This window comes from Ornithorhynchus anatinus, chromosome 4 (genome assembly GCF_004115215.2).
Source record: "Ornithorhynchus anatinus isolate Pmale09 chromosome 4, mOrnAna1.pri.v4, whole genome shotgun sequence".
NCBI lineage: Eukaryota > Metazoa > Chordata > Mammalia > Monotremata > Ornithorhynchidae > Ornithorhynchus > Ornithorhynchus anatinus.
This window is the reverse complement of record NC_041731.1, coordinates 78,163,538-78,185,107: the sequence shown is the minus strand read 5'-3', so window position 1 is coordinate 78,185,107 and position 21,570 is coordinate 78,163,538. Positions and strand designations below refer to the sequence as shown.

Below are 21,570 nucleotides of genomic sequence, written 5' to 3'. Positions count from 1 at the left end.
CACGGGTTCGAATCCCTCCTCTGCCACTTGTGAGCTGTGTGACTGTGGGCGAGTCACTTCACTTCTCTGGGCCTCAGTGGCCTCAGCTGCAAAATGGGGATGAAGACGGTGAGCCTCACGTGGGACAACCTGATGACCCTGTAGCTCCCTCAGCGCTTAGAATAGTGCTCTGCACATAGTAAGCGCTCAACAGATAATAATAATGATAACAATAATAATGTTGGTATTTGTTGAGCGCTTACTATGTGCAGAGCGCTGTTGACTAAGCACTGGGGTAGATACAGGGGAATCAGGTCGTCCCACCTGAGGCTTGCAGTTAATCCCCATTTTACAGATGAGGGAACGGAGGCCCAGAGAAGTGAAGTGACTCGCCCACGGTCACCCAGCTGACAGGTGGCCGAGGCGGGATTCGAACCCATGGCCTCTGACTTCAACATTGTTATTATTATTGGGCGGGGTGGACCGAGGGGGCGGGGCCGAGTGACCGGGCGGCTCCCATTGGGTGGGGCCGGCTGAAGGGGCGGGGCCGACGGAGGGGGCGGGGCCGAGGGCGCGGTCGCAGCTGATTGGGCGGGCGGGAAGGCGCGCGTGAAAAGGCGGGGAAGGGGCGCGTGCGCGAGCGGCCAGGGGCGCGCGGCTTGGGGGGAACGGGCGCGCCGGGTGGGGGAAGGGCGCGGGCAGGGAAGGGGCCCGCGAAGGGGTGGGGCGGGGGGGGGTGAGGGCGCGCCACCAGGCGGGACAGGGCGCGTGCGCGAAGGGGGGGGGGGAGCGGAGGAAGCGGGGGAGGGCGCGCGGGCGGGCGGGGCGCGGGGGGAAGGGCGCGCGGGCGGGCGGGAAAGGGCGCGAGCGGGGAGAGAAGGGGCGCGCGGGCGGGCAAGGGCGCGCGACTCGGGGGGGGAGGGGGGAAAGGGCGCGAGCGGGGAGAGCAGGGGCGCGCGGGCAAGGGCGCGCGACTCGGTGGGGGGAAAAGGGCGCGAGCGGGGAGAGAAGGGGCGCGCGACTCGGTGGGGGGAAAAGGGCGCGAGCGGGGAGAGCAGGGGCGCGCGGGCGGGCGGGGCGCGGGGGGAAGGGCGCGCGGGCAGGCGGGGCCGAGGGCGCGAGCGGGGAGAGCAGGGGCGCGCGGGCGGGCGGGCAAGGGCGTGCCACTCGGGGGGGGGGGGGGGAAAGGGCGCGAGCGGGGAGAGCAGGGGCGCGCGGACGGGCGGGCGCGCGGGCGGGCGGGGCCGAGGGCGCGAGCGGCGATGAGGAGCCGCGCGGAGGTGGAGGCGACGCTGCAGGTGGCCAAGGTGGATCCCGCCGCGCTGCTGCCCGCCGCCCACTGCCTCGCCTTCGGGGCCCCCCGGCCCGGCCCGCGGGAGCTCTGCCTCCTGCAGCTCCCCCCGGACCTCTGCCCGCTGCTCGAGGCCGGACACAGGTCAGCGCCCCCCGCCCTTCCCCCTCCCCCCCCCCCCCGGGGCGTGGGTTCGAATCCCGCTCCGCCCCCGGTCAGCCGGTCGCTTCGCCCCTCGGGGCCTCAGTGACCTCCTCTGCAAAATGGGGATGAAGCCTGGGAGCCCCACGGGGGACCCCCTGCCGCCCCTGCATCTCCCCCAGCGCTCCGCACACAGTCAGCGCCGAACAAATACCAACTTCACTTCTCTGGGCCTCACTGACCTCATCTGGAAAATGGGGATGAAGACCGGGAGCCCCACCTGGGACCACCTGCTCACCTTGGATCCCTCCCAGCGCTCAGAACAGTGCTCGGCACATAGCGAGCGCTTAACCCATACTTTGGAGTCAGAGGTCATGAGTTCGAACCCCGGCTCGGCCACTTGTCAGCTGGGTGACTGTGGGCGAGTCACTTCCCTTTCTCTGGGCCTCGGGGACCTCATCTGGAAAATGGGGATGAAGACCGGGAGCCCCACGGGGCACCACCTGATTCCCCTGTGTCTCCCCCAGCGCTTAGAGCGGCGCCCGGCACATAGTAAGCGCTTAACAGATACCCACATTACTATTAGCCCCACGCGGGACGGGGACCGGGCCCAAACCGATTAGCTTGTCTCTGCCCCGGCACTTAGTACAGTGCCGGGCACAGAGTGAGCGCTGAACAAAGACCCTACGCAAGACCATCGGTTCAGTCACAGCCCCTGCCTCCTGGCCCTAGCGAGCACCTTTTGAACCGGCCCCTGCCGTTTCCTTTCCGCTTCCGCTTTGGGTCCTTTAAAAGGCAGAAAAATACAAGATCGCCTTCCGCATTTTTCTTTTCTCCTTTCCTCCAGCCTCGTCATTCGCGGGGACAAAGACGAACGGGCCGTGATCTGCAGTAAGGAGAGAACCTACGACCTGAAAATAGCCGATACGTCAAATACGTTACTGATCGTTTCCTTTCCCCTTCCACTTTCGGTCCTTTAAAAGGCAAAACGATACAAGATCGCCTTCCGTATTTTTCTTCTCTCCTTTCCTCCAGCCTCGTCATTCGCGGGGACAAAGACGAACGGGCCGTGATCTGCAGTAAGGAGAGAACCTACGACCTGAAAATAGCCGATACGTCAAATACGTTACTGATGATTTCCTTTCCCCTTCCACTCTTGGTCCTTTAGAAAGCAAAAAAATACAAGATCACCTTCTGTAGTTTTCTTTTCTCCAGTCTCGTCATTCGCCGGGACAAAGACGAACAGGCCGTGATCTGCAGTAAGGAGAGAACCTGTGACCCGAAAATAGGGGATACGTCAAATACGTTACTGATCGTTTCCTTTCCCCTTCCACTTTCGGTCCTTTAAAAGGCAAAACGATACAAGATCGCCTTCAGCATTTTTCTTCTCTCCTTTCCTCCAGCCTCGTCATTCGCGGGGACAAAGACGAACAGGCCGTGATCTGCAGTAAGGAGAGAACCTACGACCTGAAAATAGCCGATACGTCAAATACGTTGCTCATCATTCCCGGTTGCAAAACTCCGGAACAGTTGTCTGCCACGGAGGCACCGGGAGACGTGATTCACACGCAGGTATTCTCCAGACCCACTGGAAAGAAGTTAGAACGGAATGACGACGGCGTCGACCGAAGCGAGAGCGACTTTGGCGCGCCTGCTACGTTTAGAGAAGCGGTGTGGCTCGGTGTGGCTTGGGAGTCAGAGGTCATGGGTTCGAATTCCCGGCTCTGCCACTTGTCAGCTGGGTGACTGTGGGCGAGTCGCTTCACTTCTCTCAGTTCCCTCATCTGAAAAATGGGGATGAAGACTGGGAGCCTCACGTGGGACCACCTGATGACCCTGTATCTCCCCCAGCGCTTAGAACGGTGCTCTGCACATAGTAAGCACTTAACACATACCAACATTATTATTATTAGAGGGCTGTGCTGAGCGCTTGGAGGGGGAAACCAGAGAATCCGTATACACGATCCCGGCTCTCCCGAATCTTACACTCTGGCAGGTTGTAATTGAAAACATCAGTCCCTCAGAAGGAACCATCCGGGGGGACCTCCTGGCTCTGGAGTGATAATAATAATGTTGTATGTGTTAAGCGCTTACTATGTGCAGAGCACTGTTCTAAGCGCTGGGGGAGATGCAGGGTCATCAGGTTGTCCCACGTGAGGCTCACAGTCTTCCTCCCCATTTTACAGACGAGGTCACTGAGGCACAGAGAAGTGAAGTGACTTGCCCACAGTCACACAGCTGACAAGTGGCACACATTGCCCCGACTTTGCCAAGGTACAGAGTTGTAGCAGGGGTTTGTGCCCACCCTGCCCCTGAGGAGGATCATGCTGGGGGGGGGGGGGATCATCTTTGGCAGTGGAAAGAGCCCGGGCTGTGGAGTCAGAGGTCATGGGTTCGACTCCCGGCTCTGCCACTTGTCAGCTGTGTGACTGTGGGCAAGTCACTTCACTTCTCTGTGCCTCAGTTACCTCATCTGGAAAATGGGGATGAAGACTGTGAGCCCCACGTGGGACGACCTGATTCCCTTGTGTCTACCCCAGCGCTTAGAACAGTGCTCGGCACATAGTAAGTGCTTAACAAATACCAACATCATTATTATTAGTCCAGGCAGCTGTTTGGTTTTTTTTGGTATTTGTTAAGCGCTTACTCTGAGCTGGGCACTGTGCTAAGCTCTGGAGTCAATATTAGCTAGATAGGTTGGACACAGTCCCTGTCCCACGTGGGGCTCTCGGTCTCAATTCTGAGGGAACTGAGGCCCAGAAAAGTGAAGCGGCTTGCCCGGGGTCACACAGCAGACGAGTGGCAGAGCCCGGATTAGAACCCAGGTCCTTCTGACTCCAGGCCCGGGCTCTAGCCACCAGGCTACGCTGCTGTTTAGTAGAGGTCCTGGCTCCAGCGCTGGTCACCTGACTCTGTGTGTGTGTTTTCCCCCGAGACGTCAAACTGATGTGCTTGTATTCATTACAGATCTTTGGTTTCTCCAACAATTATTGGGAATTAAGACACTGTCGACCCAAACTGAAGAAACTGAAGAAACTCTTGATGGAAAACCCTTATGAAGGACCTGTCAGTCAAAAGGAAAAGGAGTCGAATCTTCCAAAAGTAAGACAGCTTGATTCACCGTGTTCACCTGAGCTATTCTTGTACACCCGTGGGGCTATCAGGGGATGTCGGGATTACGTTATCGAACTGAAGAGAGTCGTCACTTCAGCAAAGGTTCGGCGTTTTGGTCTTTTTTCCTTAGGGAAGGCGGTTTTCTAAATCCACAATCCGACTCCTCTGCCAAAAGTAGGCTCTCCTGTTGAGAGAATACCGTAGAGAAATGAGTCCAGTTTAACCCCTCGGAAAGTTAGAGATTTCGGGAGGAGCAGGGTCATTCCAAGCCCACTGTCCCCTTTTAGCGGTTGGCGAGGCAGGGAACAGAGTCTTGATGGGGGTGACAGAGAGAGCGAGCGTCCAGCCGCCTCGGAGGCGCACCCTCGGCGCGGTCGTCGGTGACTGGGCGACAGATTGCACAGGGCGAATCCATTCATTCCTTCAGTCGTATTTATTGAGCGCTGACTATGTGCGGAGCACTGGACTGAGCGCTTGGAATGGACAGTTCGGCAACAGAGAGACCATCCCTGCCCCGTGACGGGCTCACGGTCTAAACGGGGGAGACAGATGGCAGAGCAAAACAGAACAAAACAAAAAGGCCGCATTATCAAGATAAACTGAATCAAGGGGATGTATACCTCATTGACAAAATAAATATTTTTATTTATAATACAATATATTATCACATAACAATATATTATTATACTATGCTATATAGTATAATAATGTTGGTATTTGTTAAGCGCTTAGTATGTGCCGAGCACTGTTCTCTGAGCGCTGGGGGAGATACAGGGTCATCAGGTTGCCCCACATGAGGCTCACAGTCTTAATCCCCATTTTACAGATGAGGGAATTGAGGCCCAGAGAAGTTAAGTGACTTGCCCACAGTCACCCAGCTGACGAGTGGCAGAGCCGGGATTCTAACTCATGACCTCTGACTCCCAAACCCGTACTCTTTCCACTGAGCCACGCTGCTTCTCTAATATAATGCAAAGGTATGCATTATATATATTATATATTATATATACGGAGGCAATAATATATATATTACCCGAATAATATATACAAATGAGGACAGTGCTGAGGGGAGGGGAAGGGGGAGGAGCAGAAGGTGGGAGGGAGGGGAAGGGGGAGCAGAGGGAAAGGGGGCTCAGCTGAGGGGAGGGGAAGGGGCAAAAACATTCATTTTTCACACCTGCTGGGCAGGATGACAGACGATACTAAATCGCACTAGGCCACCCTCCACGTTGGGCACAAGTCTTTTGAGAAGCAACGTGGCTCAGTGGAAAGAGCACGGGCTCTGGAGTCAGAGGTCATGGGTTCAAATCCTGGCTCGGCCGTTTGTCAGCTGTGTGGCTTTGGGCAAGTCACTTAACTTCTCGGTGCCTCAGTTACCTCATCTGCAAAATGGGGATGAAGACTGTGAGCCCCACGTGGGACGACCTGATTCCCTTGTGTGTACCCCAGCGCTTAGAACAGTGCTCGGCACATAGTAAGCGCTTAACAAATACCAACATTATTATTATTATTATTATTAGAAGTTCTGAAACAAATTAAAAGCGTCCGGTTGGCTAGCTAATCCTCTAATAGGTGAGATTCGTGAGGATTTGCCAAGCAGGGCGTGTGGCGATCAATCGGTCGTTACCATTTTTTGAACTCTCGCTTTGTGCAGAGCTCTGGATAATACGCTGGGGGGAATTCACGCAATCGTATGCATTCATTCATTAGTATTTATCGAGCGCTTACTATGTGCAGAGCACCGTACTAAGCGCTTGGAATATACAATTCGGCAACAGATAGAGACCATCCCTGCCCAGTGACGGGCTCTCAGTCTAATCGGGGGAGACGGATGGACAAAAATAAGACAACTTGATCACGATAAATAGAATCGAGGGGATGTACACAATCGTATATATTGGGCACTTACTGTGTGCAAAACACTAAATGCCAAAGCACTATAATAAGCGCTTTGGAGCGCGCAATTATAACAGTAAATAGACACATTCCCTGCCCACAGTGAGCTTACAGTCTAGAGGTCAATACAGTCGGGAGACATGACCACTGCCTTCATGGAGCTTATAGCCTTAAGTAACCCAAATTTAGTCTGGGAATGATTGGCTAAAATAATAATAATCATAATAATCATATCTGTTAAGTGCTTGCTTACGTGCCAGGCACCGTCCTAAACACTAGGGGAGATACAGAGGGAAAACCCGGCAGCTGCAGAAAACGATCAAGGGGTCTTAGTCGACCAGAAGCCGAATACGAGCCAGCAAGGAAACGCCGTGATTAGAAAAATCCAACGTGGTACGGGGGTTGTAGCGAGTGGAAAAGATGACGAGAAGCCAGTGTCTGGACTCGACTCTGGTCTACCCTCTTTAGGGGCTGGGACCCGCCTCTGGGTGTTACAGTCTAAGAGGAATGGGGAGAAACCAGAGAAGATCTGGTGAAGAGAGAGAAAAATGATAAAAAAGAGAAAAGTTTGGAGAATAGTGCCTGGGAGCAAAAGGTTTCGGTAAAGGGGGTGCCCGTCGTGGATTGTGGGGAAAGAAAGGGAAAGCAAGAAGTGAATTTCGGATATGAGGAATGGAGTGAACACGGGCAGCTTGGTCATCTGCTTGGTGTTAGGCAAGACCACCTGTTTTCCATGGTTTTTTTGGTCCCAGAAGCCCCCTGGAATAGCCGATGGAGGGATGGAGCCGTTTAAAGAAAAGGAACATAGAGAGGGGGTGTAGCTGTTTGCTACCCAATCCCGGCGCTCAATCAATCAGTCGATCAATCAGTGGTATTTATTGAGCCCTTACTATGTGCAGAGCACCATAATAATAATAATGTTGGTATTTGTTAGGTGCTTACTATGTGCAGAGCACCGTTCTAAGTGCTGGGGGAGAGACAGGGTCATCAGGTTGTCCCTTGTGGGGCCCACAGTCTTCATCCCCATTTTACAGAGGAGGTCACTGAGGCCCAGAGAAGTGAAGTGACTTGCCCACAGTCACCCAGCTGACAAGTGGCGGAGCCGGGATTCGAACCCACGACCTCGGGCAAGTGCCATAGAACAGAATCGGCCTCCGTGTTTCCTGCCCCCGAGGAGCTGTGCTCTGCCCACGCCTGCCTACTCGGTGATCGCCCGCCGAGGAGAGCGTGAGAGGCGCTCATGCTGTAATCGCTTCCTCTGGATCGTAGGCTCCTTTCATTCCGTCCCATGTATTGAGCGCTTACTATGTGCAGAGCACTGTGGGCCAGGGATCGTGTCTACCAACTCTATTTGCACTGTACTCTCCCAAGAAGCGGCGTGGCCTAGTGCATCCTAGAGCCCGGGCCCGGGAGTCAGAAGGGCCTGGCTTCTAATCCCGCCTCTGCCACTTGTCTGCCGTGTGACCTCGGGCAAGTCGCTTCGCTTCTCTGGGCCTCAGTTCCCTCATCTGAAAAATGGGGATTGAGACTGGGAGCCCCACGTGGGACAGGGACTGTTTCCCCCCAGATTTGCTTGTCTCCACCCCAGCGCTTAGTACAGTGCCTGGCTCGTAGTAAGTGCTTAACAAATGCCATTAGTAGTATTATTATTATTATCTCCTGGTGAACTGAGTGACCTATTCCAGCTCTTTGAAGATCCTAATTACCTCTGAAGTTATTTATCTTGAGAAAAATTTTTTTAGTGACCACACATCTCTCTTGATTGCTTTAGGGGAAGCAGCGTGGCTCAGTGGAAAGAGCCCCGGCTTGGGACTCCAGAGGTCATGGGTTCTAATCCCGGCTCCGCCGCTTGTCAGCTGTGTGACTGCGGGCGAGTCACTTCACTTCTCTGGGCCTCGGTTACCTCATTTGTAAAACGGGGATTAAGACTGAGCCTCACGTGGGACAATCTGATGACCCTTTGTCTACCCCAGCGCTTAGAACAGTGCTCTGCACGTAGTAAGCGCTTAACAGATACCAACATTATTTTAACCTCATGTTTATTCCTTTATCTCCCGCAGTATACCACTGAAGATTTCTTTGATCAGGTCCAAGCAAGCGAGGAAGAAATCCTGGCTCAGTTACAAGTCCTAAATGCCTGTAAAATTGAAGGTAGGATGATTTGAGATTTCTCTTGTCTGTAGTGGTGGGAAATAGGGAGGCAAAAAGGGGGTTGGGCGGAAAACTGCTGGGAACCTGAGGACTGACTCAGACCATCGGAAATAATTTCTAAACGTCAACCTGAAGCACCTTTTTTTAAAATGGCATTTCAGTGCTGACTACGTGCCAGGTGCTCTATTCGATCCTATTTATTGAGCGCTTTCTGTGTGCAGAGCACGTTACTAAGCGCTGGGGGGAGGACAATATAACAACAAGCAGGTTCCGGGCCCACGGTGAGCGTACGGTCTCGAGGGGGAGACGGACGTCAATGTAAATAAATAAACGACGGATCTGTTCACGAGTATTTTGGGGCCGGGAGAGGGGTTAAATGAAGGGAGCAAATCGGGGCGACGCAGAAGGGAGTGAGAAGAGGAGAGGAGGGGCGTAGTCAGGGAAGGCCTCTTGGAGGAGAGGTGCCTTCAGTAGCGCCGGGGTAGTTGGAGACTAATGAGGTTGGACACGGTCCCTGTCCCACGTGGGACTCACACCCTCAATCCCCATTTTACAGATGACGTAATTGAGGCCCAGAGAAGGGAAATGACTTGCCCGAGGTCACACGGCAGACAGGCGGCGGAGCCGGGATTCGAATTTAGGTCCTTCCGACTCCCAGGCCCGCGCTCTGTCCACTGGGCCACGCTGCTTCCTCTTTCGATGCCGGTCCTTCTCTGCATTCATTCACTCATTCATTCATTCATTCGGATTTATTGAGCGCCTGATGGCTGTGGGAACATAGAGCTAGAATAGCATGAGATTCCTGCCTTCAAGGAGTGTGCGATCTAACGGAGAAGAGACGCAGAGACATGTTAGGTATATTTAGAGAAGCAGCGTGGCTCGGTGGAAAGAGCCCGGGCTTAGGAGTCGGAGGTCGTGGGTTCCAATCCGGGCTCCGCCGCTTGTCAGCTGTGTGACTTTGGGCGAGTCACTTCGCTTCTCTGTGCCTCAGTTACCTCATCTGGCAAATGGGGATGAAGACTGTGAGCGCCCCGTGGGACCTGATGACCCTGTATCTCCCCCAGCTCTTAGAACAGCGCTCTGCACATAGTAAGCGCTTAACAAATACCAACCTCATCATCGTATATCGTATGCTTAAAGCGGGAGCAGGAGGAAGAGCCTAAGTAGAACTGATAACTGCAAGAATCAGGACAGAACGAATAAATGTCAGTGAAGTGAACGGAGGGCGGAACCCACCACAGTCATCAGTGCCACGGCAAACCGCCACCCTCCCCAACTTCGAAACCTGATTTTTAATAACTGTTGTATTTGTTAAGCGCTTACTATGTGGCAGGCGCTGTACTGAGCACTGGGGGGATCCAAGCAAATCAGGTTGGACACAGTCCCTGTCCCACAGGGGCTCACAGTCCAATCCCCATTTGACAGATGAGTTAACGGAGGTACAGAGAAGTGAAGCGGCAACGCTGTCACACAGCAGACAGGTGGCAGAGCCGGGATTAGAACTCAGGACCTTCTGACTCCCAGGCCCGTGATCTAGTCACTACGCCATGCTGCTTTATCAATATAATAATAATGTTGGTATTCGTTAAGCGCTTACTCTGTGCCGAGCGCTGTTCTAAGCGCCGGGGTAGATACAAGGCAATCGGGTTGTCCCACATAGGGCTCGCAGACTTCATCCCCATTTTACAGATGAGGGAACTGAGGCACGGAGAAGTGAAGTGACTTGCCCAAGGTCCCATCGCCTCCTCCTTGTTTCCCCTTCTCCCTCTCCCTTCTGTGTTGCCTGTGCCCTCGCATCTTGCATCCTTTAAACACTTGATAGTCACCGCACTCTCCCCCTAGAGTGATTATGTACATATCTGCAATTTATTTTAATATCCGTCTCATCCCGTGGACTGTCAGCTCCTTGTGGGCAGGAAACCTGTTGACCAACTCCGTTAGGATGTATTCTCCCAAGCGCTTAGTACGGTACAACGCCCTTAACAAATACCGTTAAAAATCAACAACAAACCCCCTCCTCAAAACCTCCAGGAAAGCCGCAGGATGCACCAGATCGACATTTCAAGCCTGCGCAAGAAATCAGAGTCAGCAGTGTAGCCCTGCTCCGGAGTTTCAGATGGGAAATAGGGGTTCAGGCTGCTAAGGAAAAAAAAAAAAAAACCCAAATCCACAGGTGTCTGAACATTGGGTCCGGCCTCATTTTCCACCCTGTGGGGTTGGAGATTGGCAACAGTTCCTCTTTGGAATTTTCTGGAAATTGCTTCTTTGAACACCGGCGTGTACCCTGATTGATTTCTAATCGAAGAATCTCCTAATGAAATTCCATTTCCTCCAAGAAGACCTCCCAGATCAGTCTCTCATCTCTCCGTTTTCTATCCCTGCCAACCGCTGGTGAATATACCTCACAAATCTCCTTTTTCTTTTCCCCCATTGGTAAATTGTTTTAGCGTTTCTCCCCCCAGACTGGACGGTAAGCTTCTTGAGGGTAAGGATCAGGTCCGAATAGTCTATTTTGCTCTCCCAAATACAGTGCTCCGCATATGGTCAGTGCTCAATAATCGATCGGTCACTAGTATTTATTGAACATTTAGTGTGTGCACAGAGCACTGCACTGAAGCAGAGAAGCAACGTGGCTCAGTGGAGAGAGCCCGGGCCTGGGAGTCGGAGGTCATGGGTTCTAATCCCGGCTCCTCCACTTGTCAGCTGTTTGACTTTGGGCAAGTCACTTCACTTCTCGGTGCCCCAGTTACCTCACTTGTAAAATGGGGATTAAGACCGTGAGCCCCACGTGGGACCACCTGATCACCTTGTATCCCCCCCAGCGCTTAGAACCGTGCTTGGCACAGAGTAAGTGCTTAACAAATACCAACATTATTTTGTTTAATGAGATGTACATCACCCTGATTGTATTTATTTGCCATTGTTTTTATGAGACGTTCTTCCCCTCGACTCTATTTGTCGCCATCGTTCTCGTCTGCCCGTCTCCCCCGATTAGACCGTGAGCCCGTCAAAGGGCAGGGACCGTCTCTATCTGTTGCCGACTTGTACATTCCAAGCGTTTAGTACAGTGCTCTGCACATAGTAAGCGCTCAATAAATACTATTGAGTGAATGAATGAATATTATTGTTATTATTACGGAGCCCCTGGGAGAGTACAGGTCAGCAGAGTCGGTAAACCCGGTCCCCGTCCCCCAGGAGCTTTGGATTAGATGATCGATTGAGGTGAGTAATACGAGCGCTTATTTCTAAAGCCTCTTTCCTTGGAATATTTTGGGGTGTCGGCAGGATACTGGCGGATTCTTGAATTTGATTATGAAATGAAACTCCTGAATCACGTAACTCAACTTGTGGACTCGGAATCTTGGCCATTCAACAAAGTCCCGTTACGTACCTGTCTGGCGGAACTTGGGCCCCTGGAACCTGAGTAAGTAGATGAAGCGCCGCTTCTCAAGTTGCCTTTGGGCAATTCAAACCCGAAGCTTCCCTTTTCCAAGCTAACCTTTGTCGGGGCCCGGCCCGACTATCGCGGAGTTGTAGTTCTCTTTTGTTCTTGGAGGCGTTGAGGTGTAGGTCGAACGTTGGCGTCACTCAATCGGCAGCATTTATCGAGGGCTTAACTCTGGGCGGAACACTGCGCTCAGCGGGGGTTAAGGTTGCTTTATCTACCGAGCACTCCCCTCGGATTCCTTCTAATAGTAATAATAATAATGTTGGTATTTGTTAAGCGCTTACTGGGTGCGGAGCACTGTTCTAAGCGCTGGGGGAGATACAGGGTAATCAGGTTGTCCCTCGTGAGGCTCCCATTTTACAGATGAGGTCACTGAGGCCCAGAGAAGTGAAGTGACTCGCCCACAGTCACACAGCCGACAAGTGGCAGAGCCGGGAGTCGAACCCGTGACCTCTGACTCCGAAGCCCAGGCTCTTTCCACTGAGCCGCGCTACTATTACTACTACTAAGGTTCTACTAAGGTGGTTCCGATATGAGGGATCGCTGATGATAAATTAGTAATGACCGTAGCACCTCTTCTCAGCCAATAAGTAGTTGAAATAAATTATCAGCGGAGATTAAAGTTAATATTGCAATTAGAAAAATGAAAAGATACTTTATAAATTGATTGATTTGGGGGCCTGAGCTTATATATCAGATGGAAAATTCTATAATTGATCAAGTAATTAAGAGTGCGATGGGTGAAAATATAATTTGGGAGAAGAGGAGGCAGGACTCCAGCCTTCAAGTTTTGCAGGGGAGGCAGTCACTGAAATAAACTGCAGAGAGGAGAAGCGGCTGAGTCTAAACCTAAGCGCTATGTCTTTTGTGACTTGGGAAATTTTGTCCTCTGGACTGTCTAGTAGAGAAAATTAGTCCCCCATTGGATCGGAGATTCCTAGAGGGCTGGGACTGAGTCTCTTTCAATATTATTAATAATAATAATAATGATGGTATTTGTTAAGCACTTACTTTGGGCCAGGCACTGTTCTAAGCACCTGGGGGGGTTGGACCCAGGCCCTGTCCCACGTGGGGCTCAAAGTCTCAATCCCCATTTTCCAGATGAGGTCCCTGAGGCCCAGAGAAGTGAAGTAACTTGCCCAAGGTCACACAGCAGACAAGTCGGGGAGCCGGGGATTAGAACCCATGACATTCTGACTCCCGGGCCGTAGCCACTATGCCACCCCGTACCCTGCTCCGCACGCAGTGTGTACCGCTACGGAGGGAATGTGTGTCAATTAATCAGTCTATTAATTGAGCGCTTAACGTGTGCAGAACACTGTCCCGAATGCTTGGGAGAGTACAGCGTGACTGGGTCGGTAGATACATTCACTGCCCACGAGGAGCTGCAGTCTAGCGGGGGAGACAGACGTTAATAGCAATAAATAAATTACCGATAGGTTCATAAGGTCTGTGGGGCTGAGGGTGGGCTACGTGATAATGGTAACGATGGTATTCGTTAAGCGCTTACTATGTGCAAAGCGCCGTTCTAAGAGCTGGGCCGGGGGGAGATACAGGGCGATCAGGTTGTCCCACGTGGGGCTCCCAGCCGTCATCCCCATTTGCCAGATGAGGTCACTGAGGCACCGAGAAGTGAAGCGACTCGCCCAAAGTCACACAGCTGGCAAGCGGCGGAGCCGGGATTTGAACCCATGACCTCTGACTGCCAAGCCCGGGCTCTTTCCACTGAGCCACGCTTTGCTTCTCTGATTTGTTAGGCTCTCATTTGTCACCTGGGAACGCAGAGATGTCGAGCAAAAATCATTGCAGTGAAACTTTCAGATCACAAGTGGGTTTGTTATGGAGACCCAGCATTGGGAAGCAGCGTGGCTCAGGGGAAAGAGCCCGAGCTTGGGAGTCAGAGGTCATGGGTTCGAATCCCTGCTCTGCCCCTTGTCAGCTGTGTGACTGTGGGCGAGTCACTTCACTTCTCTGGGCCTCAGTTCCCTCATCTGTAAAATGGGGATTAACTGTGAGCCTCACGTGGGACAACTTAATGACCCCTTATCTCCCACAGCGCTTAGAACAGTGCTCGGCACATAGTAAGCGCTTAACAAATACCAGCATTATTATTTACATTACCTGAAGCTATCACTGTATCTCGGCTGATATGACTCCTTAAGGCTAATTTTGAATTTTTCAGAGAAATGATACAACACTGCCTTGAATGTTACGGAAAGAAATATACTGCGGAAGGTGAGTGTCGGTAAGAAAGCCAACTTGAAATTTCACCTGTCCCTCAATCAGTCAGTCGGGGCTATTGAAGGTTTTGCTGTTTGCAACGCTCTGTACTCTGGGCTTGGGAGAACACAATACAACAGAGCTGGGAGACGCATTCCCTGCACACGACGAGCTTGCAGTCTAGAGAGGGTGACAGAATATGAATAATTCATTTATATTTATAGAATTTCTAGATATGTAACAAGGCTAAACTGGTCGTATGTATATATATATATATACACACACACAATATACAACATATATAAATGTATATATGATATTTTGGGGAGTGCCATTTGACAGCTAGGCACTTTTCTGAACTCCTGGGAGAGGGCAAAGAAACAAGACATATTCTCTGCCTTCAAAAATCATACTATTTAATGGAGAAGACAGGCAAAACAGGTCTATAGATAGAAAAAAGCTAGAGGAAGAACAGTAAATAGTATTTAAGTGCCAGAAGCAGCGCGGCTCAGGGGAAAGAGCCCGGGCTTGGGAGTCAGAGGTCACGGGTTTGAAACCCGGCTCCGCCGCTTGCCAACTGTGTGTCTTTGGGCAAGTCACTTCACTGGGCCTCAGTTCCCTCATCTGGAAAATGGGGATGAAAACCGTGAGCCCCATGGGGGGAAGAAAAGCACGGGACTGGGAGTTAGGGGACCTGGGTTCTGACCCCGGCTCCACCACTTACCTGGTGTGTGACCTTGGTCAAGTCTATTCTCTGTGCCTCGGTTCCCTCCTCTGCAAAATGGGGATTCAATCCTGTTCTCCCTCCTACTTAGGTTGCGAGCCCCATGTGGGACCTGATCCTGTACCTGTGCCAGCGCTTAGTACAGCGCTTGGCACATAGTAAGGGCTTAACACATGCCGTCATTATTATTATTATTGTTGATAGTCGTGATAATATCTGCCTCCCCCACTAAAAACCACAAGGACAGGGATGCGTCTTCAAATTCTACTGTACTTTCCCAAGCGTTAGCACAGTGCTTTGTACAAAGTTAACAATAATGGTGGTATTTGTTAAGTGCCTACTATGTTCAGAGCACTGTTCTAAGCGATGGGGGGATACAAGGAGATCAGGTCGTCCCACGTGGGGCTCACGGTCTTCGTCCCCATTTTACAGATGAGGGAGCCGAGGCCCAGAGAAGCGAAGTGACTTGCCCAAAGTCACACAGCTGGCGAGCGGCAGAGCCGGGATTCGAACCCATGAACTCTGACTCCCAAGCCCGGGCTCTTTCCACTGAGCCACGCTGCCCGAGAGAACAGCACTGAGAAAAGAAAAAACCAAAGATCCATTCGTTCAGTCGTGCTTCTGGAGCGCTTACTGTGCGCACAGTGAAAACGAGGGAAAAACCCCACAGGGATCCTTTTTTGCCCCCCTGCGTAGGTGAAGTTTACTTTGAATTGAACGTGGACAAGATATGCAGAGCGACAGCGCAAATGCTGCTACGGAATGCAGTGAAATTCAATCTCGCTGAATTTCAGGAAGTTTGGCAGCAGAGTGTTCCCGAAGGAATGACAACTCACCTGGATCAGCTCAAGGTGACTGGGGAGATTCCAAAGCCGTTCCTTGGGGACCCGGTATAGCAATCGATCTATATATTTATATTATTATATAAGTCATTATAAATTATTATATAATCATCATATAAACATAGTATTTATATTGTATAAATTATTATGTAAATCATAAATGATCGTATGTTGCATAAGTATAAATAATTACAAATACGAATATAGATAGATATAACTAATTATAAAATTATAATAAATAGCAAATATAAATAAATATTATCTATAGCATATATTATATATTATTTATATATATATATAGCAATCTATATATTTCTATAGACAGTGAATCTTGACTCCGGAACCCGGGCCTCTAGAGCTGCCTGCCTCTTCCAGTTGGTCTCTCTCACGCCCGCCGTACTCATTTTTTCTTTATAACTGTAATGCGGCTTGCCTTGAGCCGGATTTGCCTCGGGGAGAAATCGGGCCCCTTGAGAAGCTCTTAGTAGCATTAAGTGGCTCAGTGGAAAGAGCGCGGGCTTGGGAGTCAGAGGTCATGGGTTCGAATCCCGGCTCTGCCACTTGTCCGCTGGGTGACTGTGGGCAAGTCAGTTCACTTCTCGGTGCCTCGGTGACCTCATCTGTAAAATGGGGATGAAGACTGTGAGCCTCACGTGGGACAACCTGATGACCCTGTATCTCCCCCAGCGCTTAGTGCTTTGCACATAGTGAGCGCTTAGCAAATACCACCATTTTTACTTGCATACCCCTGGGCACTGGTTCTCTGTGGCGCATACGTGTGCATCTTTAATAAACTCTGTGCCTCTTCCTACCTGGAATTTCTTGAGGCAGTATGGCCGAGGGGAAAAAATATCTGTCTATCTATCTATGTAATTTTAAAAAATCTATTATTTTTATATTTGTTTAGATATATGGGCTGTGAGAATGGGAGGGTGAATGAATGAAGGAGCGAGTAAGAGTGGCGCAGAAAGGAGCGGGAGGAGAGGAGGGCTTAGTCAGGGAAGGCTTCTTGGCAGCTTCATGAAGCAGCGTGGCTCAGTGGAAAGAGCCCGGGCTTGGGGGTCAGAGGTCATGGGTTCGAATCCCAGCTCTGCCCCTTGTCAGCTGTGTGACTGTGGGCAAGTCACTTCACTGTGCCTCAGTTACCTCATCTGTAAAATGGGGATTAACTGTGAGCCTCACGTGGGACGGCCCGATGACCCTGTATCTCCCCCAGCGCTTAGCACAGTGCTCCGCACATAGGAAGCGCTTAACAAATACCAACATTATTATTAATCTTGGAGAAGACGGGCCTTCAATAAAGCTTCCAAGTGGGGGAGAGCAGCGGTGGGCGAGAGGTCGCTCGTCTAAAGCGCCTCCCTGATAAACTCAGTCAACCGGTGCTAATTATGGAGCGCCTTACCGCGTGCGGAGCGCCGTACTAAGCTCTCGGGAGAGTACAACGTAAGGGGGTCAGTAGACGCGTCCCTACGGCAACATCCGGATTTCCGGGGATGGAAGCGTGTGGTCAAGACGGTCCATCTCGTTGGCCTCCGGCCCGCGCCCCAGGGCATCTCTTCGTGGCCGGAAACAACTTGGTGGGGCGTGGGGGGACGTGAGGGGCAGGAGAACGCAATCGCCCCTGGACCGAACGGCCGCCGGACTCTCGGTTTCCTCTCCGTTGTTGGGCCGACGGCCTGAGCGTCCCACGGCTACGTGGGCCCTCAGCGGAGCTTCGACCGCAAGCCGCTTTTCCGTTCGCTCTCCCTTGTAGGGTTTGGCCCTGACGGATAGAAACTCCAGACCAGAAACCGTCTTTTTACTAAAGGTGGATGACTTGCCTGAGGGAAATCAGGAAAGATTCAACAGCCTCTTCACGCTGCGGGAGAAGTGGACGGAAGAAGACATCGCTCCCTATATCCTGTGAGTATTTTCATTCATTCATTCATTCAATACTATTTATTGAGCGCTTACTCTGTGCAGAGCACTGTACTAAGCGCTTGGGATGAACAAGTCGGCAACAGATAGAGACGGTCCCTGCCGTTCGACGGGCTTACGGTCTAATCGGGGGAGACGGACAGACGAGAACGATGGCGATAAATAGAGTCATCGCTGCATTTTGTCGTAAGCCCGTCAACGGGCGGGGACTGTCTCTACCTGTTGCCGACTGGTCCATTCCAAGCGCTTAGTACAGTGCTCTGCACATAGTGAGCGCTCAGTATATACTATCGAATGTCTGGCCGATGGTTCTTAAAGAGTAACGCGACCGATAGGACTCGAGCGACGTCTGTTCGGTCCGGCGTCCGAAGGGGAGATTGGACCGGTCGTATTGGAGAGCTCACCGGGCGGTGGTGGCTACAGCGATGGGAAAGTCTGGGGGAGGGACGGGGTCTGAGTGGGAAGGTGAGGAGTTCTGTTTTGGACGTGCCGAGTTCGAGACGTTGCCAAGTAGAGATGTCCCGAAGGTAAGAGGAAAGACGAGACTGCAGAGAAAGAGATTCTCACGTTGGCAAGTTGTGGTCTGAGCGGCATGGAGTGGTGGATAGAGCACAGGCCTGGGAGTCAGAAGTAATAATAATAATAATGTTGGTATTTGTTAAGCGCTTACTATGTGCAGAGCACTGTTCTAAGCGCCGGGGGAGATACAGGGTCATCAGGTTGTCCCACTTCGGGCCCACAGTCTCCCTCGGTCTCGCCCATCCCGCCGTCGACCCCCGGGCCACGTCCTCCCGCGGTCCCGGAACGCCCTCCCTCCTCACCTCCGCCAAACCGATTCTCTTCCCCACTTCGAAACCCTACTTAAAACTCACCTCCTCCAAGAGGCCTTCCCAGACTGAGCTCCCCTTCTCCCTCTACTCCCTCTACCACCCCCCTTCACCTCTCCGCAGCTAAACCCTCTTTTCCCCCTTTCCCTCTGCTCCTCCCCCTCTCCCTTCCCCTCCCCTCGGCACTGTACTCGTCCGCTCGACTGTCTCTATTTCCATTACCCTATTTATTTTGTTAATGAATTGTACGTCGCCTCGATTCTATTTAGTCGCCATCGGTTTTTACGAGACGTTCTTCCCCTCGACTCTATTTATCGCCATCGTTCTCGTCCGTCCGTCTCCCCCGATCAGACCGTGAGCCCGTCAGACGGCAGGGACCGTCTCTATCTGTGGCCGACTTGTTCATTCCAAGCGCTTAGTACAGTGCTCTGCACATAGTAAGCGCTCAATAAATACTATTGAATGAATGAATCCCCATTTTACAGATGAGGTCACTGAGGCCCAGAGAAGTGAAGTGACTTGCCCACGGTCACACAGCTGACAAGTGGCAGAGCCGGAATTCGGACCCATTACTCCCGACTCCCAAGCCCGGGCTCTTTCCACTGAGCCACGCTCACTCATTCATTCGCTAATAGTATTTATTGAGCGCTTCTGCCGCTTGTCTGCTAAGTCACTTGGGGCAAGTCACTTCGCTTCTCTGGGCCTCAGTTACTTCCTCTGTAAAATGGGGATTGAGACTCGGAGCTCCATGTGGGACTGGGACGGCGTCCGGCCGATTTGCACCGCAGCGCCTGGCACATAGTGAGCTCTGAACAAATTCCATGGTTATTATTATTCTCCCAGGTGCTCGATCCAGTGCTCCGCACAGAGTAGGTGCTCAATAAATGCCATCGGCTGACCGATCGGCCGGTCTGCTGGTGAATTCTGGATTCCTTTTCTACTAGTTCTTATTAAATGCAATGAGACAGTGCACTTCTAATTAGATGTTTTAGGATGAGAAATACAGCATGGCTCTGTGGCAAGAGCCCGGGCTTTGGAGTCAGAGGTCATGGGTTCGAATTCCCGCTCCGCCACTCGTCAAGCTGTCTAACTGTGGACAAGTCACTTCACTTCTCTGGGCCTCAGTTACCTCATCTGTAAAAATGGGGATTAAGACTGTGAGCCCCACGTGGGACAACCCGATTCCCCTGTGTCTACCCCAGCGCTTAGAACGGCGCTCTGCACGTAGTAAGCGCTTAACAAATACCAACATTATTAAATAGGAGAAGCTGTGGGAGGAAGGAGAGGGCCGGTTGCCGGGGGGGGAAAATTCCATATCCGTCCCCTAAGAATATTCTAACGTATGTTTTTTTTCCCTTCCTCTCCGCAGTGATCTCTGTGCAGAGAAACAATCTATAGGTGCCCTGCTCACTAAGTATTCCCGTTCTTCAATGCAGAACGGCGTTAAAGTGTACAATTCCAGAAGACCCATCTCCTAAAAATGAAATACGTGCCAAGAGTCCCTCACAAGAGACAGACGTAGATAAGTGCCAATTGTGAATTCCAGTAGGCTGAACTACTGTTACCCTGCCTTTTTGTAAAGACCTTTTAATATGAGAAATCTCACGGAATTAAACTCTTTTGGAGGTTGTTATCCGGGCCTCGCTTCCTCATGCTTCCTCCCGTTATTGAATGGAGCTTGTGGTAGGCTGGCTGTCTCCAACTGCTGCCTGGCTGGAGGACGTTACGTTTTTTAACTTCTAGAGAGTAAGGACCGTCCGTTGGGCCTTCCAAGGCCAGCGGCATTCAGCCCTAAGCCCCTGGCTGCCTATCCACCTCCCTGTCAAACAAAAACTCCTCGCTCTCGGCCTCAGGGCCCTCCACCCCCTCGCCCCCTCCTACCTCGCCTCCCTTCTCTCCTTCTACAACCCAACCCTCACACTTTGCTCCTCTGGTGCCGCTGACCTTCTCGCCGTGCCTCCGCCTCGCCGCCGACCCCTGACCCTCGCCCTCCCTCCTCAGATCTGCCAGACCGTGACCCTCCCCCTCTTCGAAGCCTTATCGAAGGCCACACCTCCTCCGAGAGGCCTTCCCGGACCAAGCCTCCCTTTTCCTCATCTCCCACTCCCTTCCGCGTCACCCTGGCTTGCTCCCTTTGCTCTCGCCCGTCTCGCCACCCCCCAGCACTTAGCTACATATCTGTCGTTTTATTCATATTGTTGTCTCTTTACTTGTACTGATGTCTGTCTCCCCCCCACCCCTCGGACCGTGAGCTCATGGAGGGCAGGGATTTTCCTTCTCTATTACCGTATTGTACTTTCCTAAGCGTTCAGTGCTCGGCACACAGTAAGTGCTCAGTAAATACGACTGAATGAACGAATGAGTCGAGGGGACGTAATAAAATAGTGGTGTGCCGTCATCAATCGTGACTACTTCCCGAGTGCTTACTGTTAGGGTGGCTGTTTGTGCAGTCTTCAGCCATATAGTACACTGGCTACCGTAGTGGATGCTTTTTTATTGGTCCAGTTTTAAATTTTTGGCCCCGAATCGTTCTCTGCCAAGCCTAGGAACTCCTCACCGTCGACTTTAGAGCTTCCCTTTAAGTCCTTCCCTTCCTGCATGACCTCACTGATCTACTTAGAGTAGCAGCGTGGCTCAGTGGAAAGAGCCCGGGCTTGGGAGTCAGAGGTCGTGGGTTCGAATCCCGGCTCCGCCAGGAGTCAGCTGTGTGACTGTGGGCAAGTCACTTCACTTCTCTGGGCCTCAGTTACCTCATCTGGAAAATGGGGATGAAGACTGTGAGCCTCACGTGGGATGGCCTGATTACCCGGTATCTCCCCCAGCGCTCAGAACAGTGCTCTGCACATAGTAAGCGCTTAACAAATACCAACATTATTATTACTACATCCCAGCCCGCACACTTCACTCTTAACACCAACTTACTCCTCTACCTCCATCTCACCCCCTGTCCGCGTTCTCCCTCCGGCTTGGGACCTCCCTCCCCCTTCCCATGCGGGAGCCCACCGCTTTTCCCACCTTCA

At 52.0% G+C, this 21,570-nt stretch overlaps 1 protein-coding gene across 2 annotated transcripts; it reads left to right on the top strand.

Annotated features, from left to right (window-relative positions):
- Nucleotides 1-1,209: 1,209 nt before the first annotated feature.
- Nucleotides 1,210-20,189, top strand: DSCC1 (DNA replication and sister chromatid cohesion 1). 2 transcript variants are annotated; one of them, XM_029064046.2, is made up of 9 exons: nt 1,210-1,414; nt 2,815-2,983; nt 4,379-4,513; nt 8,482-8,572; nt 11,858-11,996; nt 14,203-14,255; nt 15,661-15,815; nt 17,560-17,708; nt 19,920-20,189. In XM_029064046.2, the coding sequence occupies exons 1-9, from the start codon at nt 1,242-1,244 to the stop codon at nt 20,026-20,028; spliced, it is 1,173 nt and encodes a 390-aa protein (XP_028919879.1). In that variant the 5' UTR covers nt 1,210-1,241; the 3' UTR covers nt 20,029-20,189. The 2 variants fall into 2 exon arrangements, with proteins under 2 accessions (XP_028919879.1, XP_028919878.1); XM_029064045.2 differs by having other exon boundaries at nt 15,661-15,854.
- Nucleotides 20,190-21,570: the final 1,381 nt, after the last annotated feature.

What these genes read in the sequence shown, in the direction of transcription:
- DSCC1 (XM_029064045.2), top strand. Translation starts at nt 1,242, where the DNA reads ATGAGGAGCCGCGCGGAGGTGGAGGCGACGCTGCAGGTGGCCAAGGTG. An exon ending in GAGACGTGATTCACACGCAG is followed by an intron (nt 2,984 to 4,378) that starts GTATTCTCCAGA and finishes TATTCATTACAG; the next exon opens with ATCTTTGGTTTCTCCAACAA. An exon ending in GACATCGCTCCCTATATCCT is followed by an intron (nt 17,709 to 19,919) that starts GTGAGTATTTTC and finishes TCCTCTCCGCAG; the next exon opens with TGATCTCTGTGCAGAGAAAC.